Here is a 26,794-nt window from a genome sequence, read left to right on the forward strand (position 1 = left end):
ATGGTAGAGCTTAAAAAAAATCTTGCTCCGGCTTTTCCAGCACATACAGAGGCTTGATCCGAGTTGTTTTCAGCGTTTTCTGCAATTTCCTTTGACGAAGTCTTGTGCGATGTTGAACTAAAGGCATTCCTATCCAGTTTTAGTGTTGGCGTGAACACTGCAACATAGCTTGAATGTTAACTGACTTTGGTAAGCCGTCCCTAAGACACTGGCGATACCAAAAAATCTGGAATGTCTGTGAACACAATCTTGTGAACACGTTGGCCTTTTAAAACTAGCAATTTTATGGCATGTTTACTACTCTTTATTCTCCCGGATAATTGACCAAACGACCACCAGGCCGGCCTCTGCCGTCCTTGCAGCATTTCGCACTTCTTGTAATCACCAACGTCCCTCTCAATAAGCCAACCATCAGTGCAATATTACTATATGCAATCATGCAATGCATCACATGTAAGCTAGAGACACAAGCATTTATCTACTTCACATGCATGTTCAGCACCTAGACAGTTTTCAAATGGTGCCTTGCTGCACAGTGACAGCTCAGTTTTACATTTGTCTCAGATGTCAATTCTCCCACGTGCTGTAGAATGAAAGGTGAAAAACAGCTAGACTATGTTGACTGGTATATATATTTTTTAGGTTCGGTTATCCTGAAGTGAAGCTTCTCATTACTTACTGTCTCAGAGTATAAAAATAATAGTGGTGAATAATTCTTATCACTTTGTAATGTGACCAGCTTGTCTGTCACCCTCCCTCTCCGCACACAGGAATGAAGAAACATAACTGCAACATGCGGGTCCGCGCAAACGGGTAACTTTAACGTAACAGCCAGCTTATAATATCTCCACACCTGCTGCGTACTCATGTCGATCGACTGGTCTGCTGGGGAAAACATGTTTTTCACTTTGGGCATGAAGTTGGGAAATATTTTCACATAAAACAATTCATAAATCTTGAAAGTGCTCGTAAACTTATATTGCGACCAGCAATGTCAGCAAAGGGACCCCGCCGTGGCCGATGTCGCCGTTTCGGCAGCTGACTGTTGCGACGCATAGGCCTAAAGTGTCGCCTATGAATTCGAGCAACTCGCATGCAGCACAAATTCTTGAGCAATAAATCGTTTTCTCCTTTAACATATTGTCGAGCTGCAGTGACGGAGGCCGAACAGCACATATCTGCACACCTACGACCGCGCGGTGCTACCGCAGTCGGGAGAGAACGGTTTTGTCCGAAGTTGTCCGAGCGAGAAATTGGTGCCCCTCAAGGAGAGAAAACGGCCTGCTTAACCAAATCCTCAAACTTCCACAACGCTCTAAAACGTTTATCGTCAACAAAATGTTCGAAGCAAAACCAAGAGCTGTCCGTGGAACTCGTAGCAGGCAGTCTGCCAACGGTTCGCAACGCCGTATTGTTTTCGCCGTTCACTACTTGACGGCACTCGGAACGTGTTGCATTCCGTTGCTTTGAAGTTGCTGCAGTGTGAGGCAGCGCATAACACCCTTTTTTCAGCGGTGTGAGCGCTATTATTAAGGGAAAAAAGGTCGAAGCAGCACGTCTGCAAGCAATGCCTAGATAAACCAAACCACAGAAACGACCGGAAGTCTAAATTCAAGTGACAGAGCACAGCCGTGACGCAATGTCCGATGTCGCGCAAGCAGACGACAGACGGCTTTCGGCGCCCCTTGGCATCTCCTTCGGGCTCCGCTGCCGCCGCCGCCGTTTTTTTTTTTTTTTTTCCACGCGGGAGAAAGAAGAGTGACGTGAGAGAAGCGAGCGCCCGCCCAAACTGGTTTGCCGGTGTCCGGCGCCTCTTTCGATTGGAACACCGCGCCGCTCCGGCGTTTTGCGCCTCCGTACATTCTCAACACCTCAAAAATTATAGCTACCCTAACGGCGTCCCTCATAAACCATAAACCATCTACAGCAAGGAAGTTGATCTGCAGTCTGTCGCGCTGATCCGCGATTGCGCGCGCGCAGCGGGCATACATATCACCGCAGGCTATCATGTGGCGTGATCACGGGTTGACAGACTCCTTTTTTATGACTAGGCTTCAAGGCCGGACGCTGCCTCCGGAGTTGAAGCGCAAGCTTCGCTGGGACTATGGCTGCGTTCCAATACTCTAGACGTCTAACAAGACGTCTAGTGTGACGTCTAGGAAGCAGTCTACATGTTCATGTATTGGAACTTGTCTACTGCTCACGCCGCCTCACGGCATAATAATGTAACTAAAGCTTATGAACAGTTGTACTACTATTTTTCACAAACTGAGCAATAACAATAATTAAAAACGTGTTTTCAACAAGTTTACACATTTCTTCTGCAATGACTTTGCGCGTAAACCGGACTGGTGGATGTGCCTATCGGTCAGTCTACTTGTAGCAGACGGGGCCGCTCTCCGAAGACGACGCTAAAGAGATATGCGATTATTCTTTTATTATTGATGCTAAACTGTACATGCTCCTCGAACGTGCTCGTCCAGACGGTCCTGTAAACATAAGAAAGAATACGAAAGACTGTAATCAATATGCGCGAAATTCGATACGGCTAATATACACTGCAACAGGAAAACACATACGTGACATTAAACCTGCTGTCTGCCGTACGTGGCACTCGGAGACAGCGAGAGACCTAAATACAGGAGCGATCTTTAGTCCTGCAAAGACTAAAATCAATTCGCAACATGCCGGTGTATTTATTCTGAGAGTGTAGAGATAAAAAAGAATGCACGCAAAAGAGTTGATGCAACTAATACAGCAAAAGAAGAACACATTTGTTAACCGTCACGCCAGCCGTCTTAATGCCCGTCGAGGAAACCAACGACAGCGACGAGTATTCTCTAAAATCAAGGTGCTAATTAAGGTCCGGCATCGTCAGATGCCGGATCACGTAAACAGACCTACAGCGTCCGCTGCTGTAGCAAAGCTCTCAACTGCACGATTTTCTCCTGCGTGATTCACTGCTAGGAATCGCAGTGCGTCCACGAAGATTAATTATCCACTAGTTTGCGTACCAAATAACAATGGAATGACTCACATTTTTCCTTTCCTATACTCCGGGTACAGTCCGACGCCCGCAAGAGCACGACTCGCTCATCCGCATACATCAGCTCCGCCATCTTTAGACAGCAAGTTAGCCTGCATCGATGTGGACTTCGGCGAAGCAGTCTTATGAGACTGCTTCGCCGAGAAATGGAACGCGTCCCAAGATGGCGGCTGTCCGGCTAGACGTCTAAGTAGCCGTCTACTTGGGAGTATTGGAACGCAGCCTATAGCTGCGGTGCGTTTTGCGTACACCAGGGTTCGGCCGCGCGCCATCGCCGGGCGCGGTTCAGGTGTCCACCGATATATGAGACAGACAGCTACTGCGCCATTTCCTTTCCTCAAAAACAATTTTCAAAACCACTCAATTTTCTTCGAAAGCAAAGGAAAGGTGCATAACTGGCCCCCTGGGACAGTGGACACCTCAGTCGCCCTTTAACCTAGGCGGCGATAGTGACAGATGTGCGCTGCATGCGTTGGAATTTACAATGTTAAAGCAGAAACGCGGCACTGAAGCTATAGGCCATCGGCGTTCATTGCCGTTGGCATTGACAACATTCTAGATTCCGATGATTTTGAGGAAAGGAAGACGCATAACTGGCTCCCTGGGACAGTGGACGCCTCAATTGCGTTTTGAGGTACCTGGCGGTGGTGAGAGAGAGATGTGGGCCGCATGCATTAGCGCTGATAACGTGGCAGACACGCGGCACTGGAGCAATACGCCGCAGCGTTCATTGGGTGACCAGCGTCTCGCCATCAGCCATTAATTTAACTGCCGCTTGCCAGGGTGGAAGGGTGGCAACGGTTGCACGGTGAATAATAATAATAATAATAATAATAATAATAATAATAATAATAATAATAATAATAATAATAATAATAATAATAATAATAATAATAAAAGGTTTTTGGGGAAAGGAAATGGCGCAGTATCTGTCTCATATATCGTTGGACACCTGAACCGCGCCGTAAGGAAAGGGATAAAGGGGGAGTGAAAGAAGGTGCCCTAGTGGAGGGCTCCGGAATAATTTCGACCACCTGGGGATATTTAACGTGCACTGACACAGCAAAGCACGCACTGCCTATTCAGTGTGCGGAACGCACTCAACGTTACAGAGGCCAAGCCGCATCTAGTTGCCCGATACACCACAGCTTTCGCTCTCTAAGCAGGTTTAGCGGTAGTTTCCTCCATGTTCACAGACAGCAGGCCACCCTACCCACGTGCGTCATTGGCTGCAACAGTGAATCTCTCATCCCCTCCGCTGTCAGAAAAGGCAAACATAAAACTCTGAACGGACGCCGTCCGCACGGAAACATGGACTACAATCTTCGCGATGGGTGAATGTGATAGACATAAGCGTGTGAGTGAGTGGATGTGTGAGAGCTGACATGTACTGAGTGAGCCATCTCGCATGGTGCCAATGTATGCTTCTACGTCACAGCCACAGGGTCACTGTGCAAGTGGTGTCCCTATTGACACGTCGTTCAAAGTCCACACAAGGTGCTCCTATACGGGCGTTCTCAGGAGCTGAATCTTCACTTTTTGTTGTTGTTTGTCGCACTCCGAATACGACTAACAGTGTAGTTGAGGGTTCGACGGAAACACGTCTGGCGAGACAGACAGATAGCAAAATTTTATTGAGCAAGTGAATTTCAGACCCAGCTGGGTCCCTCGGCAACTGCGCGGTCCCGCACTGCATCAAGTAGGTCATGCCGGGACATGACGTCGGCAGCCCGAGTCACCGCAGCAAGCTGCGATGTCGGGTCTGCAGACATAAGCGAGGGAAATTCAGCATATCTAGATACGAACACTTGCCAAAGTCATATAAGAAAAACGGGCAATCTACCCGAGGTATACATCCTCAAGATACGTAACGTTTTTCCCATAGAGTTTCTTAATATTAACTAGAGGGAAAGCTGGCGCCGCTGCACCTGAACCTCCATGTGCGCGCAAAGCACCATGGGGCGATGAGCTACTTGGTGCGGAAAAGGTTTTTTTTTTTTTCAGGAACACAGAGTGGCGTTACTCAAATGTCTCATTCCGTATACACGGCGCGCTCCGCGCTCAGACGACTTCGGCGTAAAAGTAGTGTGCAAAAGTTGTAGTAGCGAAAACGCAACAGTACACGACGCCAATAAAAGGTTTTTGTTTCCCGAAATGCTGTGGAAAAACCTCTTAAAATGTGGAAGCCACAATATTTTTTTAAAGCATTTTTTTAAGTACGCCTGTTAAGCACGAAATATTGGCTTTTGTGATCAGCAATGCTTGGCCAATAGGAGAGCAAGCCATCGCTTATTTTGAGCAAACTGTATTTACATGCTTTTCTGCTCGTTTATTACAATTTATAGACATGATATTGAATGATAGGACATTCTTGATTATCGAACAACGTTTGTTTTTTTTTCATTATTTTTTGGCCAAAAGCTGTAGTTCCGCAGTCGGTAGCTCTCCGCCCCATGATGCTTAGAGCGCCCATGGTGGTACAGGTGGTCTCGAGGAAGCTTCATGCAAATTCCCATAGGCGGGGCGCCAGCTTTCCCTCTAGTTAATAGTAACAAACTCTATGGTTTTTCCTACATAAGCAGCAGCCCATCTCCTTTTCATCCTGTTGTGAACAAGGCACCCGTAGTGGTGCCGAAACGTCAATGTTTTTAAGTTTTTGTGATATGACTTTGGCGAGTGTTCGTTTCTGGATGTGGCGACTAACAGTGTTTGCAAATAGATAAATAAATAAATCTCAAGGACATTTGCGGCGTCGTTTGCTTCCCAGTTTCGTTTTGAACGGAAGTCAGCCGCTGAGACGCGCTTTGTGTGCCTTCGGTGAAAGTATTTGTTTATTTTTACTCAGAATTTAATTACTCTGGGGTGGAAGGTGGGGGCATGCCGGCGCTAAAGCTGCCATCGTGTTTGTTGCGTCATCCGGAGTGCAACGGGGAAATCGAAACATGAGCCGTGCTAACGTAGAACCGAAATCGAAACCGCTCTTAGGATTCGTAGCTACCAAAGCGCCACAGCATTTTGACGGTGCTTGGAGCTCATCAACCCACAATGCTGTGCGTCGCGCATGCGCTTTGGTTGTAGGTTTAGTCGACTGACGCCATAATGGCAAACAAGGTAGTTGGATTTGTTCTAAATTTTGTGAATTTACGTTAGTGATCTGTGTTTGATGACATGTTCTCTGACTTTCAGGACCAGGGTAATGACTGTCAGCCACGTACACTGTGAGTACATATCGATATTGCCCACTTACGAGGTCCGGTGCTGGCTGCCGGCTCTCGGTCATTCGCCGCTGGTCTCCATGTGTTATTCAACGTGTCGCTTCCTTTCCAAAACTTGCAGTTACGTGGGAAACCTCGACATAGCAGTGACGGAAGAGCTTCTTGTAGCTGTATTCGGACAAATGGGGCAAGTTAAAGGTTGCAAGATTATTCACGAGGTGAGTGATGTTTTGTTTTTTGTTCGGTATATTGCTACTTGGGTAGCTTTTGTCAGCTTGGCTGGTGTTAACCCTAACGTAAGATGCGATCCCCTAAATTTTCGTTACTGATGCGATATTTTCGCAGCAGGGTGTGTGCTTAACGACAGGCCCCGCAGTTAGTGACGGCCGTGTTGCGGATTTTTTGGGTTGTCTTAGCGTTGCGAACTTGACGTCGTACAGCCAACCTTTTCCGATGTGGTTCGTAGCGTGCGCCCTAGTCCTTTAGCCGACTATTCTAGGCCTAACAATACTGAATTATTGACTCTTAATACCATTCAAACTGCGGTCTGGTCGTTTTCATATGTCTGCTTGCGATTTTTCTTCGCGCCTCAGTGCTTGTTGTGCATGAAACGGTATTTCATTGTAGTTGCCTCGACCTCGCTTCGATTGCTGCTTCGCGCGATTATTGACTTGTCAACCCGTTACCCGGTGATGTTTGAGAAGTTGCATGCACGATAGCCGCGCTTGTTTCCGCAGCTGTTGATTACTGTGACAGCTGGCGTTCACTTGTTTTCATCCCATTCGTTCTTTGGAGCAGCCCCGTTATTTCTTCGAATTTCATCGTGCGCTATGTGATCTTGTAATGCAACTGTCAGCATTTTGTTCCTCCGAGTTTAGGCGACCTAGATTGTGGGCGATATTTTGTGCTCTCTATGATTGGTGGTATTTTGTTTGAATTCCGTCCATGAGGGACATACATTAATTAGTGCAGTGCTCGCAAATGTGAGATTGCTGGATCCAATTGTTATATCGGTTCGCATAAAACTTGCTTGTGTGGCAGCGAAACTGGGATTGCGTGCGTTTTCTGATCGTGTGGCTCTGAAACAGGAGCTGTTAAACATACAGGTACTGCAATGATAAACTGTCACTGCAGTACTTGTGGCCAAGATTAGGTGACATGAAGTGTTTATCTTACTGTTTTCTCAATGCTAACTATTCCTATTGTCTGAGCTACTTAACAGGCGAGCTTTTATGAATTCCTTTTAAAAAAATGTCTTCATACTTTTGAGTTCTGTGTGTTGCTGTGTTTTTCTCAAGCTTTATTGATTGTCATTTGTAGCTTGAAGTTGTATGCTGTAAGAGGAAGCCTTGTGCAGTGCCTCATGCATGCAGTTCAATATAATGAGCTAAATGCTGCATTGCAGTTGCTTGAAATTTACATTGGCCCTGAGTCATGATTGCATTACTTGCCACCTGTGAGGTTAGCTAATTGTTCACTTCGTCTATTGTGCATTTATGCTTTGTTGTCGCAAATTTTGGGCGGTAATAGTTCGCTTGTAGTGCTGAACTGATATGTTACTAGCTGAGCTTACTGGATGCAAAAATTAGTGGTGTGTGAATGGTGAAGCGTCACAGATTGAATGAGAGACAGCATATCTTGCAATAAAGTATTCCAGGCTGCAGGAATTTTCGTTACACTTGCATAATCGTAACAGTGGAAATGGCCAAACTTCATTATTGAAAAAGCATTGTTCTATAATTCTGCATGTCATTGTTCTGCAGATGTGAGCTCTGCAGGTCAACTTCGTACATAATTAAATGTCGATATTTGGCCACGGAACATAAAATTCTTGAATTGCAAATAAAGTTAAAGTAAATGTTTCTTTCATATCTCCTTTTCCACGACTTGAACACTTAACATATATCTCCTACACAAGATACAGTTTCCACAGATGTGGATTTGAAAAATGCACTGACATCTGTACAATCTTGTATAGAAAGATGAGTCGGGCATGCAGAGTGAATGCAGGAGCCCCTTTTTTTTTAATGGGTAGCTTCGCATTTTGTAGTAGTTCTAGTATGTCTCCACTAAGTTTCCATTTTCATTAGCTTTTTTTCTTTGTAAGCATAAACACTTTGAAGTGCTTAATTAAAGTGTGTTGAGTTGTTTACAAAAGGCTTATTGTGATAGGAATGAGTCCAAAATTAGATATAACTCAAACCTTGAAAATAATACGGTATGGATGTGTGAGGACCCGACAGAATTCTTGAAATCCCCGAAGAAAATCTGGAAATTCCCGCATTGTACCTTGAAAGAGATAAAATTTTTGCTTGCGTGTTTTATTCTTTCAAGTGATGTGTTAGACATTAATTCACACATATCTGCTATGACCACTTAAAGAGCAATCTAGTAGGATATCTTCTCAATCACAGTCATTGCTAGATGTTGTGTTCCTCTCAGATAATCAAACTAGACAAATTTTAAATAAAGGTCACAAATGGCATACCTGATCATAAAATTATTTTCCTGAATGTGCTTACTTGTCTGTTGCTTGAGTAGAATTAAAGGTTGCAGGAGCACTGATGATACATCCACCTTGGATTACTTGTAAACTTGTTTTGTTGATTTGAAATCGCCTCCAAAAATGAATCAGTTGAAGGGCTATGGCAGTGTCTTAAAATTATGAAAACTTGTGTTGATTCAGGCGTTTGCAATTTAGGGCAATATATGGGGAGTGCAAATTAATTTCAAGAAGACCAGTGTTGGTCAAATATTTTGTGGAATCCCCCGAGGTGTGTTCCCCTAAACATTTGACCAACACTGTTCCCACTTCGAGTTGTTGATCAGTTCACTCTCGCCCTACCATAAGCTTGCTGTCCCGGTTAGCTCAGTTGGTAGAGCGACTGCTCCAGTGAAGAGGTGGTCCCGGGTTCGAACCCTGGACCAGGACGAATTTTTCTTTAACTGCACAGTTTCAGAGAAAGCTGTATAGCTTTCCTTTGTAGCCGTATGGCTGCGTTCGGGTGGATGCCAATGAGTAATTACTCCCTTAGGTAAGACCAGTGTTATCCAAATAGCATTAAATAAAATAACTTTTCAGTGTAGTATTGAAGGTTACAATTTGGTTAATGTTAGTACTTTCATATATCTCGGAGTGTCAGTGTTTCATGATCTAAGTTGGCACACAGATCTTAAAAATTTATGGATGATGGCACATAGGAAACTGTGTTGGAGAGAACAATGAAAGACCGTTGTCATATAAATCTCTGGTACGGCCTTCCCTGGAATATGCATCACTATCATGGGCCCCTCATCTGAAGATTCAGCTGATAGAAAAAAGGTGCAAATATGCGTTGCACGATTCATTTGTTCAAAATATAGGCTGACAGATTGAGTAACTGAGATGTTAAACTCATGGTCCAGGGTTACTTGAAACGAGGTGTAGAAAGCAGATAGGAAGTAAAACATTTTACCAAATAATTCATGGTGAAATTGTCTGAATATTACATTTCAGCAGTTTTGGAGAAATTAATGGGCATTATGGTGAAATTGTCTGAATGAATATGACATTTCAGCAGTTTTGGAGAAATTAATGGGCATTTGCCTTGTAGCACACCACTTACAAAGTTTTGAGGGAGAGTTCCTCAGAAAATCGTGATCAAAGGGTGGTTTAATTATAGTACAGTGGTGGAAACCTGCACCAATAATAAACTCCTACAGTCGACTCCCGTTAATATGAAGTTCATGGGGACCGCCAAAAATTTTGTATTAAACGAACTGGCCGCCACGGTGGCTCAGTGGTTATGGCGCTCGGCTGCCGGCCCGAAAGACGCAGGTTCGATCCCGGCCGCGGCGGTCGAATTTTGATGGAGGCAAAATTTTAAAGGCCCGTGTACTGTGCGATGTCAGTGCACGTTAAAGAACCCCGGGTGGTCGAAATTTCCGGAGCCCTTCACTACGGCGTCCCTCAGCCTGAGTCTCTTTGGGAAGTAAAACCCCAGTAAACTAAACCAAACGAATTAAACAAACTTTTCAATTCCAAGTTTATTTGCATCTATACATGTACAGATGACTGGAGTACAGACAAAAAGCCAAATGAATTCGGCTTGACGGGGTCTGTACTCCCTACAGAAATGACACTGTGCACAGTAAAGAGAAAAACATACAATACTGGATAAACGAGAAAAAAAAAAGCATTAGTGAACATTGTATAACAGAAATACATACGGGTAAAAAAATCAACGATAGAATGCTGCACGGAATTATATTACAGAAAGCGAATAGTATAAAATGGTGCAAATAATAGTCTTGAAATTCACATCTATAAATAATAAGTTAGTTACAAGCAGAGAAAATGGGTCAAGCATTCATGGCGTCAGTGTATACCAGGGAAAAAAAGGGAACCACAGTGAGCCCATTAAAAGGAGAGATAGGTGTCTATTGAGTTTCTAATGAGTTTAACAAAGATGGCAGTGTGTGGCGTAACATTTGTCGACCGTAGTTAGTGCGCGCTTTAGGAACGTACCATGTTTCTCTGGGACGTGTGTTGTAAATGTTAGAATTCATTGTCAATAGAGATAAATGCTCGAAAAATTTCGCGTTCTGTTTTTTCGCAGTAGTGAAACGCTTGAGTAAAATACTACGATATATGGAGGTGACCGGTTGTAAATTAAGGGCACTGAAAAGAGGCTGCGTATGAGCGTCATATGAAGAATTGGCGATAGTGCGCACTGTTTTCTTCTGCAATAGAAGAAGTTTTGTGATGTTAGACATTGTGGTGTTTCCCCAGACTAAATGACTAATTCAGATGGGACAGGAAGAAAGAGTTGTAGAAGAACTGCAGATTGGGCTAGTTGGTGATGCATAGTGGTGGTTCGACAGCGCAACAGCACACACAGACCAAGTAGGAGACGAGACACACAAACCATCGCTGAAAGAAAGAGTTATAAAGCAGTTTTTTGACGCTCAAGGGAAGAAAAAATCGAAGTTTCGTTAGTATTCCCACAACATGAGCAGTGTTGTTAGCAACTGAGTCTGTATAAAGATTCCAAAGTAAGTTTTCTTGAAATACGACCCCGAGCCTATGAACTGCATGTTCTGACTGCGGCTTCTAGAGCGACGTAATCAAAGTGTACATCACCAAGAGCTTCGGCAAAATCGGTGCACTCTGGCTCTATTGGTCATGATTTCCCCGATGAGCTAGCAGAGGCACCTTCCAAGGTACTTAACACAAAACTGAATGCCCTGAAGCAGTTGGTGATGGTGTCTTGTTTGACGCGATCCCATGCTCACGCTAGCATGTGAATGGCACTCAATAGATTTGCCTCGTATTTTGAGAAGTTATCCATACACAGAATCATGTGCTCCAGGAGGTACTGCCTGTATAGGACCTTAATATTCTTGCTGATGCCCTTGTCCATCGGCACCAGAACAGGTATGTTTGCAGGCAAGAATGTCAGGCGTATAACACTCAAGGCTGGCACAGTGACTTATGCACTGCATTGGTCCACAAGAAACAGCACTTTGGTTCAAGGAAGCAAACCTGCGATCTAGTTCGATTATCCAACTCCTGAAAATTTCGGACGTCATACATGCCTTCTTGTTCGACGCATATTTCACAGGAAGCATCTTCATGCCTTTGAAACATCTTGGCTTGGCGGCCTTCCCAATCACTAGCAAGCGACATTGTTCTGTGCCAATCAATTTTGCCGTGATCAGCACCGACACCCTCTCCTTGTTGCGTTTGCCTCCAGCACAGTCATCCTCCTTGAAAGTCAAGGTCTTGTCTGGTAGCAGCCTTTAGAGATGTGCAGTCTCATCTGCATTAAAGATGTCTTCTGGATTGTCATTTAGGTATTCATGCAGCTTTTCTTCCTTCCGTGTTGTGCATGTTTTCTGATGCATTTCCTCCACACATCCTCTTGAAAACCAGGTCATGACGATCTTTAAAGTGTGTCAGCCATCTGGTAGAGGAACCAAACTCGTTGATCCCCAACATTGCGGCAAGCGTTTGGGCTTTCACCCCAACAATATGATGCTGGTAGAAACAGGCATTTTTTGCAAAACGGCGCCGAGACAAGCTGCCGCTAACACCAAGGGGCAGGAGTTTCTGCCCAGTGCTTAGTACGGTCTCTGCACCTGTCTGCCATTCAAGGCAATCAATGAAATCCAGTCAGTTCTGTTTGTTTTACTCTCTTGATAGGAGAATAAACGAGTGTGGGTAGGTGCTGCGGTCTATGCACACTTTTGCTTTCCAACAGAGTTTTTCTTCTGGCTGGCGGCAATGTTGTGGGTAGCTCCAGTGTTACCTTGATGTCCAGCAAGGTGGCACGCACTCTTGCTTGCGCCTTTCTCGATGGCATGTTCTTGGCAGCACTACGATGGCACTCTCAAAGCACTGGGAAGTGTATGTATGTTTTGGTTGCCTCTGCAAATTGCACTGCGGCAATATAGCATGGCCAAAAGCGAAAGATTCAAAGTGAAGTGAATGGTGATGGAGAGCCCACTGGAGAGAGTTATGAATTTCTGTCATCACTGTCTGTGGAGTAAAGTTGGTATTTTACTGTGTTTACCTGAAAGTAGCTGATGTCAGTGGAAGACACTGAAGCCTGTAGTGTCATGAGTAGCCATGCGACATCACTCAGTAGTTTCGGATGGCTGTGTGCAATTCTCTGAAGCATTCGGGTTGAAAAGCCCTAAAATAGACGGCAGGTCCACAGCACGACTGGAAGCATCATTTAACCATTTGTGCAGCAGTGGGACTCGTGTGTCCCTCTTGCTTCAAATACTGGCAAGTTTTAAACGGTGCACCTGTATTTTTGTCTGTGGAATATCAAACAAGCCATTCAGTGTGTTTTTATGTTTTGCTAATAGGCCTCCTTGGTGTGCTGTTTTTACAAGAACAGGTGTACGGTTTGACGAGGCCCATCTTGTCAGGATTCCATCAGTCAGCTGCCTCATAATACTTCTTGAAACAATTTTCAATTGTAATGCAGCTCAGAGGACTGGAGTACAGCTGTGCTCCTCTTGTTCCTCTACAAAAGCAGTGTCGCTTACCAATTATGTATGCATGCATGCGAGATGTGCACGCAGCTTGCATGGCTCACATCGTAGGGTAGGCAATGAGAGACGGCGTATGGCATCCGCACTCGAGTGTGGCTGGTGCAAGTGCACAGCAGGAGCTTCCTTGTTCGCTGTCATCACCTGCTTGCGTGAAGAGGCCCAGGGCAACTCGGGGGGGCTATAACCAAGAGTTGTGCACCCAAGTTCTTTTTTTGTCGCCGATGCATATTAGTGGTTTCTTGCCAATGGTAATAAGTTTTTTCTTTGCATTTGCTGTTCTAATATGCCAAGCTTGTCATTGCTGCACAAATCAGTGCATCATATTTGTAATCATGACAGTATTCATTATATGCCGCAAGCGCTGGCTGAGTGGTTATTGCGCTTGGCTGCCGGCCCGAAAGACGCGGGTTCGATCCCGGCCGCGGCGGTCGAATTTCGATGGAGCCGAAATTCTATAGGCCTGTGCGATATCAGTGCACATAAAAGAACCGCAGGTGGTCGAAATTTCTGGAGCCCTTCACTACGGCGTCTCTCATAGCCTGAGTCGCTTTGGGACGTTAAACCCCCATCGCCAAGCCAGTATTCATTGTGCTAGCTATTTTACTTGGGTATTGCTATATTGTGTGGTAGTTTTTTGGCTGTACAAAAGACGCGATTTTTAATGCTTTCCTATTTCCTTTATAAATTTTTATTTGGCCTAATCAGCTTATTGTGTGTTGTATTTGCGATGGTTCTCCTGTGGATGACAAGAGCCGTTTTCAACAGTCCTGCTAGCACAGCTTCATTATGCTATTGAGTTTCCCTTTTTTTTACATTTTCTACCTGTAATTTGTCATGTGTGATTTGTTGCAGTATTCCCGACAGCATTGAAAAGTCCTATTGCTATTTTCTATAGTCCTCCAGGCATTTGTTTGCCATACTCGGTTCATCTGTTGGTGCCTGCGTAGATCTATTGTTTATTTGGGATACCATAAGAGATACACACCTGCACAGTGGCCAGTGTGGGCTTGCACTTGCCGCCAAACTGCCTTTCTCAGTAAGGTGGCGTATGGGCAGGGGTGGATGATGCTGTGGCAAGAGACCTTTCATTTTTTGTGCTTCCACTTCATTTCGTTCTTGGCTGCTAGACCCTGTATTTTCAGTTTTTTCTGAGCCTGATGTTTCATCTACTGCGTTCTGGCTACTTTTCGTGACATGTTCCGCAGAAGCTCGCAGTTGTGTAATCAAGAAAGTCAACATACCCCATATAGACTGTCTGAAGTAAATACGCAGTAATCTGAAGGCCAAATGGCAGATAACCTGGGATAAGGAAATAAACAAGCTGCATTTAGTAAAGCCTGTCCTTGGAGAATGGAGGACCGGCAAGCACCAGGAACGTTTTGTGATGTTATGTCGTCTCTGCATTGGACATACAACTTCCTATAGACAAAACAACAGACACCAGTTTGCGAAAAATGTGGAAGTCTACTTGCAATAACCCCTTCAGGTGCCAATTAAATCTGCTGATAGGAAAAATGTTTTTTGAATATTTAAATGACGATCAGTAGACTAAGCAGAAGTGATGTGCGAAAAATTACGCAGAAATATTCACATCCACATTTGCGGACATAGTGCCTTAAAGCTGATACATGAACGTAAACACTGCTACATTTGCTTGCCTTTCCTAACTGATCATTAGGCATGAATAAATGTTTAGCTGTGAGAATATACGTCTAAGGGAATTATTCTGTAGTTCATGACTTATAAAACAGATAAAAGCAGTCATTCTCCGAGGACAGGCAGAGGAAAATTCGGTATTTCGAGCCTCGAACGTGGCCTTTAGATTGCAGCCTTCACGTCGGCACCGTTGTGTAATTAACTTGTTCAGAAAGAAGCTGGGACCAATGGTTGCTTCCATCATAAGTAATACTTCAAGTCTGGATGCATCGAAGGGGTCTCAAGTGATCTGAGCACAGGTGGAAAGGGAGAGAGAGATAGCATCTTGCGGCCTGTTTTAAACATGGTTTTTGCAAATATGAGAAGTCATTTTTAAGGGGAGATGCTCCTCGAAAACACTTTTTTTTAAATAATGAACCCAAGGTTATGAAACTTTGGCCACTGATAGAGTTTTTAATGCTGATTCCAAATATGTATTTAGTTTCAGCATACATTTTTTAGTTTTTATGTAAATGGGTTCACACAAGCATAATATAGGGTCTTTTGTGCACACTTTTTTGATAATTAAATTTATGTTCTGAGCAGCTTGCAATAGCTCATTGTGTTGCTTTAGTAATGTAGTATGTTCAAATCTACTTCAAATTTATTCATTTTAGCCCATAATTGTAAAAAAAAATTCAGAAACACCAAAGTGTATATTTTGGGCACCATGAGTCAACATTCTGATTTTTTAAAAAAAAATGTTGAACAGATATTTTATAACCAGATAGATAATAACATTCTATACACTTTGAAGAGGCTGTGTGCAAAATTTCATCCAAATCTGACTATTGGAAGTACTTGAAATTTGTTGCACGAAACGTAGAAAATGCTGAAAACTGCAAATGGAGAAAACTGCATTTGAAAGTTTCAAACATCTGTATTTTTCATAAACGTCACAAAAGCACATGAAACTTCATCAGAAAATAGAGAAATATGCAGAGAACACTGCAATGTTCATCAGAACTCCCCTGGCCCATAAGTTGAACCCTCAAAATTTTCTCTAACAGAGTCTGTGAGGCGTGCTCTCTTCACCATATTACGGCGATGCGCTCGAGCTTCTGCAGTTTGGTGGAGTGACATTTTTTTTACTCTTCTCTGGTCCCGGGAATTACCTAAGACAACAAGCTCTTCTGGTGGCAGCACACCAAGCTCCTGAAGCACTTTCTCAAAGCTTGTATGTCCGCTGTTATACCATAGAACAGCAATGGCAGTTGCTGTTTCCACAGCAGTCCTGGAAGCGAACCTGGTTTTTGGGCAGAGCAGCCAGATTTTACTATTCAGGGACTCTGCTGCATTTTGGGTCTTCCCCTGTAAGCAGCGGGTGAGCAGCTTTTCCTCAGTGAGGCGCTTATATATGGGCAGCAGAGCTAGCCCCTGTGCCTTTGTCAGAAGCGGGGTGTGGTCCGGTGCAGGCTGTTCCAGCGCTTCGGCCCGTCGGTGCTTGCACCATGATTCCACTCCTTCCGGGCAGAACTTGTGGCTACCAGCGTTATTAGTCGAACATGAGTGAAAATATGATGCCCAAATGGCACGATACATTTTTTGTACATTACCCCGGTTGCTTGTGATTGCTATCCTGTAGTACTGCAACTTTTGTATCTGTGTATCTTTCAACTTCTCACCGCGTGGAAGAGGTGTCGCCAACTTCCTAAGAGCAGTGCCTAGGCGCTTGGCCACATGGTTTGTGCAATCCTCCTTCACGATGGAGGTTTCGCCGTACACTTTAGCCTGACACACAGCACTAAAAGCTTTACTGTCCCCATCACTAAGAAATTTGGTAAAGCGCAGTGGGGTTTTCTGCGAGGAGGTCCGCTGCCATATATGCACTGCTGCCTCTGTTTCCATGGCGTGGGAGGAGCATTCAGTGTTCTTCTCACAAACAGGGCCATGGAACGCCTTCCAGATTTCCTCCTCCTCACTTCCAAGGTCTTGGTGCCGACTGCAAGCAAGGCAGAAGTTCGACAGGACCTCAAAATCGAGGCACAAACCACTGTCGACTGACACAGCGGTGCCAACTCCATTATGGCTCTTGTGACCCCGTTTTTGCCATGTGCCATCAAACATGACGGCAATATCTGAGTCATCCACCATCTCTCTCGTGAAAGCCCTCGCCTTCTCCATGTTTTCTGCCACGGCTTTCATGGCCGCAAGATGAACTTTCTTGCCGATCGCAGTAAAGTTCTTGTGGTGCAATGGGTTTGGCAGGCCAAGAATAGCACAAAATCGCGATAACTGTTCATGCCCGATGCCAATCGCGCGCGCAGCCACCACCAGTTTCACATTCACGGCGAAGCTGTCACGAGAGCTCCCACTCACATAGTCCCGATTTCCGCTGGCACCATCCGCAGATTCACTGGGCACAACGCGGCTCGAGGTGTGCGCAGCAGAAAGAACCGATGCTGGGCACTCACTATTTTCACAGTGCAGCTCAAGAAACGCTGAAAGCCCCTTTCGCTTTTCCGCCGGTTCGCGTACCGCAAGGGTACAGGCACGGCACGTAGGGCAAGCAGCGCCGCTTACCAGCGCCGTAAGCGCGCCTATTTCGCATATCGCAGCACTCGCAGAATGTCGACCGCACGCTGCTTTATCTTCTTTGAAGAGTCCAATCTTCACCTCCGAGGCGCTCACAAATTCCACCGCGGCGTCGATCTCGTCCGAGTGCCCGTTCGCCTGGCTAGGGCTAGCTGGCGTCGGGTGACTTCTTTTCGTTGCCGTTTTCCGGTGAAGTTTGCGACGGCGTCCTCGGTACGGTTTGTTCGTACGAGCCTTTCGAACTCGGAAATCGCGCTTTTGCGAGTCGTTCATCGCGAATGAACAAATGCTAAAAGGCCGCAGAGATCGATTGAAACGCCGGACTAGCCGTGTACAAAGCAAGAGCAGGAAAGGCCAGGAGGTAGGCTTCGCCACAGCATCGCATCAGTCCGGGCCAATGGCGGCTTCGCTAGAGCCCCACGTGACCAGTAGCGACGCTTGAAGCGTGCGCGAAAAACGTGTTTTTCTTATTATTTTCAGCCAGATACGAAACTGCAGGAGGCGCTGTCTACGAGAAAAAGGCTTACTCAACCTCTCCCAGCAAACGGCAATGGCGGGCAACGCGCCGTTTTCGATATGCAGGCGTTCGAAAGTAGACTATTTGCGCGAAAAGCAGCACTTTCTCGAGCCACCGTGGTTGAATAAAATAGACTTTTTACTAATTTCGCAATCGAATTTTGCCTTGATCTTTTCGGGAGTTGTAGCTGAATGCCCAAAGATAATTTTACAGGCAAAAACTCAAAACTGAAAAATTACTCGGAAAACTCGCTTTTTCGACGCGCATCTCCCCTTAAAGGTCATTGTTTGCTCAATTTGTTAGAAACCTGAAACAAACTGTCGCCTCGCTCTACCAGTATGCTGATTTGTAGCCTTGGAGCTTAGTGGCCAGCTCTGAACTGAACATTTTGTGAAGGCACGGGTTTGCCTTTTTCATCCCCCCTTGTCCAGTGCTGCCACTTTATATTTTTCTCCGTCTCTGGTTTCATACAAAATGTAAGGATTCTTTCTAAAAACTGCTGCGAAATTTTCAAAACGGTAGAGAAAAAATGTCCTGACCGTCACTGAAAATGGTTTCTTCTTTTGGATTCATGCGTTCTACAGTCTAGCACAAGTGGCCTCGGATCCCTTTTTGAATATTGGTAGGCGGCCTAAGACCCTCCTAGACCTCCCCGACTTAAGTACTGGTCATAGTGCGCTGTGTTTGTCGGCAGCAGCTCAGCTAAGTGGCAGTTCTTTGCGACCATCTGCGGGTCTTCATTGCTCGGTCGGCCGCACTTCTTTGGAGGTGTTTCTCCATCGGCTGTTTTCATGAGCAACGCTTCAGTGCTGGAGTCATCAAACATTCTCTTTGCACAAGCATAGTTTTCAACGCCCGTAAGGAGTAAGCCCATTGCGTACCATACATGCAGAAAAAAACGGCGCATTGTGGGGAGAAAATGCCACTTTGTCCACATTTGTGGACGTGCCACTCTGAACATCCACTGCAGCACTTTTTATTTTACGGTGAAAATTGGTGTGCCGTTTCTACATTAAATATCGACACACTCCGAGCACTAAATTGCATCATTCACGATCATTTGTAAAGTTAGAATGCAAAGAAAAGCTATTTACTCGTCCCACCGAAAAGTGACGCGATGCACATATTTTCTTTTTACAAACTCATTTCGCTGTAGCTGCAAGAGATGGCGCCACAGGCTTGACAGGGAGGGTCAAAATGGTAAGAGCGCGGTATTCAAAGGTGGAAATTCGGTTTGCGTATGAAAATAAGAGGAGGCTTAGGTTGCGTTCACATATGTATGCATAGCGCCTGATGGGGATAAATCACATTTTACTCTCATGCTCACAACTCGAACAGATAACAAAAAAGTACTTTGCTCAATTTTATTTGAATTCATTCCTTTTCACTCAGCACTGCTCTTAGGCGATGATGCAATTATTGACATGCCTTGTGTTTTTACCATTTTAAGAGAAGCAGGTTTTCTTGAGAAAGTTTTTACCCATTGGTCTGCTTGATTTTTGATGCACCTCAGCCTCTTTCTAACTCCTGAGGAGAAGGCTGAGGTCTTTATTTCATTGTTTGGGAGCATAGAGATCCTTGCCCAGCCGAGGGTGGCCGCGGAGGTTACCCTACCATCTTTAAAGCTTTTTACTGTAACTGTTCTTAAAGTCTCTCCTTCGGCGTCCCTCATAGCCCGAATCGCTTTGGGACGTTAAACCCGCATAAACTAAAGTCTTCCCTCTGTAATTACTGGGTAGTACGAATTAATGTTTTAGGCCCTATACACCACTGATGCTTTTTCACATTTTATAAAATTCAGCAGAAAAAATTCGATACAAGTGATCACTCGAGACAAGCTTAGGAGTTGATCTTTAATTGCGCCACACCTGCAAGGAAGTCGAAATACAATGTATTCAGTCAAGCAAAACTTTATTTAGGTGCAAGAACGGCAGTCAGCTTTGGCTGTTTGAAGTCCTTACCGGACGCGAGCAACCCCTGCACTAATTTGACCAAGCATTCAACCTTATTTTGCAGCAGGCATAGGTACTCCTGCGTCTGCGCCATAATTGGCATTTCATGTGGCTCTTCGTCTGCTGGCTCTTCATCCTTGTTGGGGCGACCACAGGAGCAGCAGTATCAGCCAACGGGAATATCTTGAAGTTGCCTTCAACCACTTCGCAAGCAATTAATTATGAACAGCCTTGAACAGATTGCAGCAAGCCCGGTCTTGGTCAGGCTCGTCATCATCGGGGTCGCTGACGCCGGCGCGGGAAAAGCTAGCATGCGCAAAACGGTTGGCGACCTTCGAAGGTGCGAGTTCTTTCCATTAGAAGTTCAGCGTATGGATCACACTAAGCAAATTGTTGTATCTCTTGCTGGTAGTTATGGCGCTTGGCTGCTGACCCCGAAAGACGCGGGTTCCATCCCAGCCACGGCGGTCAAATTTCGATGGAGGTGTACTGTGCGATGTCAGTGCACGTTAAAGAACCCCAGGTGGTCAAAATTTCCAGAGCCCTCCACTACGGCGTCCCTCATTGCCTGAGTCGTTTTGGTACGTCAAACCCCCATAAACCAAACCAACCTTGCTGGCGTCATGCGCTGCAAAAGAGCCTTGTGGTACAGCTTCCAGGTTGTCTCAATGATGCCCTGATACATTTGTTGCAGTAATGCAGTTGTGTCTGCAGGCAAAAATTCTATGATTGCCTTGAAGTTGTCGATATTCCCGTGGCTCGGACAATTGTCAGTTATGAAAAGGACTAGCTGATTCTTTACGTCGAACAGTCTTGTCAGAAGGTGCACGTAGTCTTCATAACTAGCAGCAGTCATCCATGCTCGCTTCTTCTGTAGATGCATTCCTTGGAAATAGTTGCATTTCAAAAGTAACATGGCTTCTCCACCTTCCCTAGTATCAACAGGGGAAGATTGTCCTTGCCTGTTGCATTGGCACCACACAGCACCGTGACACGCTCCTTGCTCCGTTTTCCTCCGGATGAGGATACACCATTGTTAGTGAATGTGCAATTCAGTACCATTTTGTAGAAAAATGCTGCCTCGTCTAGGTTGTAGATGCCTTTGTCGTTATACTTTTCAGATGACGCCTATGCTGACGTTATACATCAGCAATGTGATGGTTCACGGCTGCGCTTTCTCCAACGATCGATTTCGAGGTCATGTCATTTCTTGAACCACTCAAGCCAGCCATTACTGCACTTGCCATTTGGAGTGTCGGTGTTAGTGCAGCTTCGCCTCCGCGCTGTTGACAGGAACAAAATTTAATGACCCTGCCATGCATTTAGACCTTTAGTCTAGTTGGATGGCGCAAATAGAGCACGACCGGCACAAGAAATTTGCCAGGGAAATACCATGGTTGTGTTTACCAGTCATGTTGACAGCCTGACTCTCGCCACTGGCGACGCTCGTTATTTTTCCTGTTTTCAGCAAGTTATCGGTCGATTTACACTGTCAAAAGCGTAACGAAGTTAGGAGCGGTGTTTTATTGTGATTTAGGCAGATTGTGGTGAGCGATGAGCAAATCTCTAAAAATTCCCCAAAGTTGTCTGCCTGATTTTTTAATGTAGCTCTTCAGGTCGAACATAGCACTTATAATCGTTGGGACACTTCGTTTGTGCTTTTTGCCACATTTGAGCGCAAGAAGTGCTCTTTAGAGTAATAAAACTTCGCTCATCGAGCTCACCCCATGGAATACTGAGGTGCAAGTGTGCCCGCGGTCATTTGACCACTTTTCGGCATCCAAGAGACGCTGTCTGGCATCACAAATCGTCAGGAAGACTATTTTTGTGTGGATTCTATCACGGGGGACTCCAGCGATATGATTGCGACCGAGATTAATGGTTCGGGCGCGCTGCCCCATGGAATTTGGCAGCTTCCGTTCGCTCCCCAGTAAGCAGCTGGGAGCATTCAGCACTCACTTGGTGCCCATTACTAGGCAGGTCATTGTTCGTGCGTTGGGTACTTTTGGGGCCTGTTCTGTGCGTGCTTGAGACTAATTCGTCAGTGGTATTAATTTGAGCTCCACTGCTTGACGGCACCGATGCCTCCGCTCGCCACTTTTCTCTGAGCAGGTCAAGCTCTTCGTGCGCTTCGAGTAATGCAACTTAGAATGCATGCGTTTGGGTCGAGACTAAAAAAAAATTTCAAGTAAAGCGACTTTGTTAGAACGAGGGATTTCTGTACCTCGAACTTGGAGCATGGATGACCTTAGTTGCCTGTGTTCCATAAAACCTAACACAACACGATAGTTTTTAGGGGACCAAATTTTGTCAATGTAGCTATGCCTCGTTAATATGGAAACTTGCTGTCTGACAGTGTACTGGGTGACAATGCACAGTGCCCACTGGCATTGCATTAATATAGACAGCAATGAGACCAGATTCTCGGCTGCCCCAACCATGTTTCCTTTCTGGCATTTCGAAAGCAGAACATCAGTGAACAGCAGTGCGAAGGTGCAGATGTAATGATGTCCCCCCCTTTTTTGTGCTGTCATGTTTTACAGTGGCTGTCAACATGCCAACATGTGGCGCATGTCATGAATTGATGTTAAGAAAACTCTGCATGGATCTCATACTATGTGGCAAGAGGGCAAAATGCTTGCCTGGAACACACTGAGCACTCATCTAGCAATAAAGCCTGGTTCAAGTGCACATGTGCTGCCAAACTGGTGGCGTTGCCCGTCATCTTCTTGCAGATTGCTGGGCCTCTTTTTTGTGTACGGAAGCTCTGGTGCACAACATTCATCATTGCACAGTCATCATCGCTTCTGGCAACAGAAGGTGGGAGTGCTATCAGTTTGGCTGCCCATACTCACACCTGGCCTGTCTTGAACCACGTGTTATCCCTAGATGTATGCACATAGCCCTGAGCGGCTTTGAGTGCACAGTTGGGATGTTCTGAGACATGCGTTTTTGCCATGGGATGTGAACAGTTGTAGTAGGAGATAAGTCATCCTGCCATGAGCTGCTATCATGCGTCTCATGGATCACTATGGAATCAAACTACACCACATTATCATAAGGGTAATGGTGACTAGGTTAATGCACTTTTAGCTCCCAAGATTTTGTTTTTTGCAGCTGTGGACGGTGCGAACTTTCCAACCATGAGTTGGCCAAAAAGCAGAACGGACTGTCGTTTCTGGGGCTGCGTTGTAGCAGTGAAGCATGGCCCACGTCAGTTCTGTCGCTAACATTTGTCGTGGTGAGCAAGTCCAGCATGACTCTAACAATGGAGTGTGTCCTTGTGCCATCGGAAGGCAGTTTTGCTGTGACCGTTGAAGCAGTGGTAGAGGCGCATGCTGTTGGAACTAAGCACTCTGCCAACTCGTCCGAATTTATGCAGTTATTTCAAATTTTGCAAATGTGCAAAGATTATGAGAGGAAAAGAATTAAGCTCATCACCCAAAGTGGACAGCTAGGGCAAAGTCTCACCACCACTGTCTAGCCCATAAAGCTCACCTTGAGGATGCTGCTCATAGATAAGAACTAAGCGAATTCTAAAGCTCTGTGCTAAATCAATTCACCCTGGCCTGCTTTTGTTCAATTTTAATGCATTGTGGGGTTCTGCAGTAGAGTCATACCTTGATATAATGAACACGGAAATTATGAATTATTGGCTATATCGAGCTCTTCATAAATATTTTTGACAAACGCATGCAATTTATACTTTTATATCGGGCAGTGGCCATCAAACGGATATTTTGAACTCCCCAGCTCCAAACTGTGCCCGTTTGGATGGCAAGGCCGCAGGCTTCGCTGCACTGCACTAGTGACTGGCGGTTGCGTGGCAATCGTTCGCGCCAAGTTTCGCACTTTTGTCTCACACTCACCAACAGCGGCGTGTAGGGTTGCAGTCCGGCAGTCAGCACACTTTCACGCCTCTGGCATCCGGCATAGCTACTGTTTTGCTTCATAGTTTCGTCCAGCTTGTAAGTTCTGCTGCTATGCATAGCAAGCTGCTGAACTGATGTGACATAAGTGGATGCCTCAAAGTAGAATGCAGAGCAGGGTTAACAAAACAGCAGCACCTGAACACAGTCTTGGCACATCAGGTTGCATCTGCTTTTAATGTTGTAGCATTATTATCTTGTGCATCCAGGAGAAATACTTTCGTTAAAAAATGGTGTGCAAATTTTGATGTCTCTCACATCAACAGCACACTTCTGTTAAATTTTCAGAGAGGTCGCATTACCTAATGAGTGCGAATAACCCGCGATACCACCTACACCACTACTGATAGGCATTGGTATAACCACCAAGGCTATGTGCACATGCTAGAAGAGAGAGTAATGGCTGCAGGACCTTTGGAAACGCTCGCGGCATTTATAAATGGTCTGCTTCCTGTGTTCGGCAGCCCGACCAATGAACCTTATGAGCCAGTTAGCTATGTCTAAATCAGGGTCTTGGGCAGTATTTTTGGGGTGTCACGAATAGTATACACATAAGCACGGGGAGACTGTGAGGGCTGATTCATTCTGACACTACATATGAGAAAGGGTTCCAAGAATGGGAAGGGTTCACCTGGAAAGTATATGAGCAAAACATGAAAGTATTGAGCAAAACATTGGGAAGGTGGCCAACTGCAGAGGATTTGTCAGTATTTTCAATAGATTTTCGAATTATACCTCTCCCTGTCTTAGTTATAATAGTTTCTCAAAATGATGCGGAAAAGCATTTCAAAACAGCACCAAGTATGCGTCACGGATACTGCCGCAAAACATCTCATGTTCATTTTGATCATCTAATCTGGCAACGTAGTGACAGCTTCGGTTGTTATTTTTCTGAAATGACCAAAACCAATCTCTAAGGATTTTAATTCAGCAACTCAGAATGAATATCACCAAGTGTGCAACTCGTGACGTCTCTTAACGGTTGCTCATAGAAACTGCCCGTACTGAGGCCCAACAGGAACTTTTTAATTCCATTGCACTGAAACAAAATATTGCAGTGTTTGGTGCACAGAATCTGAAGACTCTGGAGGACCTACTGTAATGTCTCAGTGAAAAGTGTGGAGGTCAAAAAACTCTGTAGTTGCGTTGTTAGAGCAGTCTACTGACTGAGATGAGTGTACTAATATTGGCATATTCTTGTAGATCATTTCTTATGTTCACGATAAAGAGAACAGAACCCAGTTTAGAAATGTTGACCCATTGCCATGGGACGAGGACACAAACCACAGGACGGGCGCTGACTCAGACTTGAGGATCTTGCTGATGTGTCGTACGTGGCCCAAGGAAGGCTCGAGCGCACCAAGGAAGGCCTGAATCTCGGGTGGGATTAACCACCTCTTGAGGCAATAGGAGAGCATTCTCCATTGGCAGATGGTAACTGCAATGAGGTTCACTAGGGCTATGGAAGAATCGTGCTTGCTTCGTTTGCAAAGAAAAGAGCCCAATGTAGGAGAAATGCGTTGAATGAGGATTGTCTGGGCTAGTTAAGCTAGTTCATTGCTTAGATGTGTTGACCCAGTGCTACTGAGACGAGGGCACAAAGCAAACACACACTACAGGACGGGCACTGACTCAGACTTGAGGATCTTGCTGATGCGTTGTACTTGGCTCGAGGAAGGCTCGAGCATTCATAAGTGATGGTAGATCATGTGTGAGAAATATTTATCTTTCGCGGCAGATAAAGCGGAGCGCAAGTTTTCAGGCAGTCATTGTACCTATCCCAAGCAGAACGGGTACCGCTCGCTTAGCAGTCTGATGTCTTTTTTTTGTTCCTAAGTTGCTTGAGCCGTTTAGTGAACCAGGGGCTAGACTTGTCATTAGTGATTGTGATTAGAGGGACATAATGCCTGACGATATATAAAACCTTATTTCTAAAGATTACCCAGTTTTCTTTAATGCCGCGATTTGAAATGATGGCAGAAACGTATGACAAAGAAATGTTTCATCAAGTTCTGTGTTCATAGCTGTGAAATTTACTTTGTTATAATCGTGAATATTCTTTGTCATATAACCTATGAATGGAAACAGCATGTTTATATTTAGTTGAAGTAAATGATCCCTGAATCTATCCAAGTGTGTATTTAGTTGAGGTAAATGATGGTTACTGAATCCATCCAAGTGTGTCACATGTTATTGTTTCCGGTGCTGTTGTATCAGATCCATTATGTTAGTGCCACGGAAGGGCTAGTTAACTACTTGAAGCAGGTTATGGTCAAGCGTCAAGTTACAGCCTGCCGAGATAATCTCAAGATTTGAAGCGGTGTTTAGTATGATGTGATTTTCTTTATTCCTAGAAGAACACCTCCATCTCTTTTATCAATACGATATAATGTCTGTATATGTTGTATAAAAGGGCACCAGAAAAAGTTTCATTCTGAGTAATGCTTGGATTTAACGTCTGTGAGAATGATGTGCAGTTCGCTATAGTCTAAAAACAGAGTAGATAGCGAATTGGCACGAGGCTGCTGATGTTGGCTTATGACAGCAATAGTGAATAATGACTTTAGCGTACTCCAGTCTCATGCCGATTATTTGTGCATTTACTGCCATCTAGCTATCTGTTGGATAGCACAACGCTGTCTGACGTGGTGTTGTACATGTATGTCTGGGATGCCATGTGCAGTTTATCGAAAGACAGTTTGAAAGGTTTGTTTTGTGCCTTAGCAAATGCATACAGCTTTCTTCTGACCTGTTGCGTAGCCAGCGGGACATCCTCGACGATAGAAAAATTTGTTCCCTTAAGTTTACTTTAAAAAAAGAATGTGTACCTTGTCCTGAAGAAACATCAGCTTTGCAATGAT

At 45.0% G+C, this 26,794-nt stretch overlaps 1 protein-coding gene and 1 pseudogene across 4 annotated transcripts in view; one reads left to right on the plus strand and one right to left on the minus strand.

Annotated features, from left to right (window-relative positions):
• Nucleotides 1-6,080: 6,080 nt before the first annotated feature.
• Nucleotides 6,081-26,794, plus strand: part of Rox8 (TIA1 cytotoxic granule associated RNA binding protein Rox8) — a 128,770-nt gene continuing 108,056 nt past the window's right edge. For 2 of the 4 annotated variants that reach the window (XM_077643768.1, XM_077643787.1), the window contains exons 1-3: nucleotides 6,081-6,157; nucleotides 6,233-6,264; nucleotides 6,383-6,479. In XM_077643768.1, coding sequence (XP_077499894.1) covers nucleotides 6,146-6,157; nucleotides 6,233-6,264; nucleotides 6,383-6,479 — 141 coding nt within the window. In that variant the 5' untranslated portion in view covers nucleotides 6,081-6,145. Of the gene's footprint in view, nucleotides 6,158-6,214; nucleotides 6,265-6,382; nucleotides 6,480-26,794 lie in introns of those variants that run through there. The other 2 variants (XM_077643761.1, XM_077643777.1) reach the window with 1 other exon arrangement.
• Nucleotides 16,080-18,382, minus strand: LOC144110693 (uncharacterized; annotated as a pseudogene).

The sequence above is a fragment of the Amblyomma americanum genome, chromosome 1, assembly GCF_052857255.1.
Source record: "Amblyomma americanum isolate KBUSLIRL-KWMA chromosome 1, ASM5285725v1, whole genome shotgun sequence".
Taxonomy (NCBI): domain Eukaryota; kingdom Metazoa; phylum Arthropoda; class Arachnida; order Ixodida; family Ixodidae; genus Amblyomma; species Amblyomma americanum.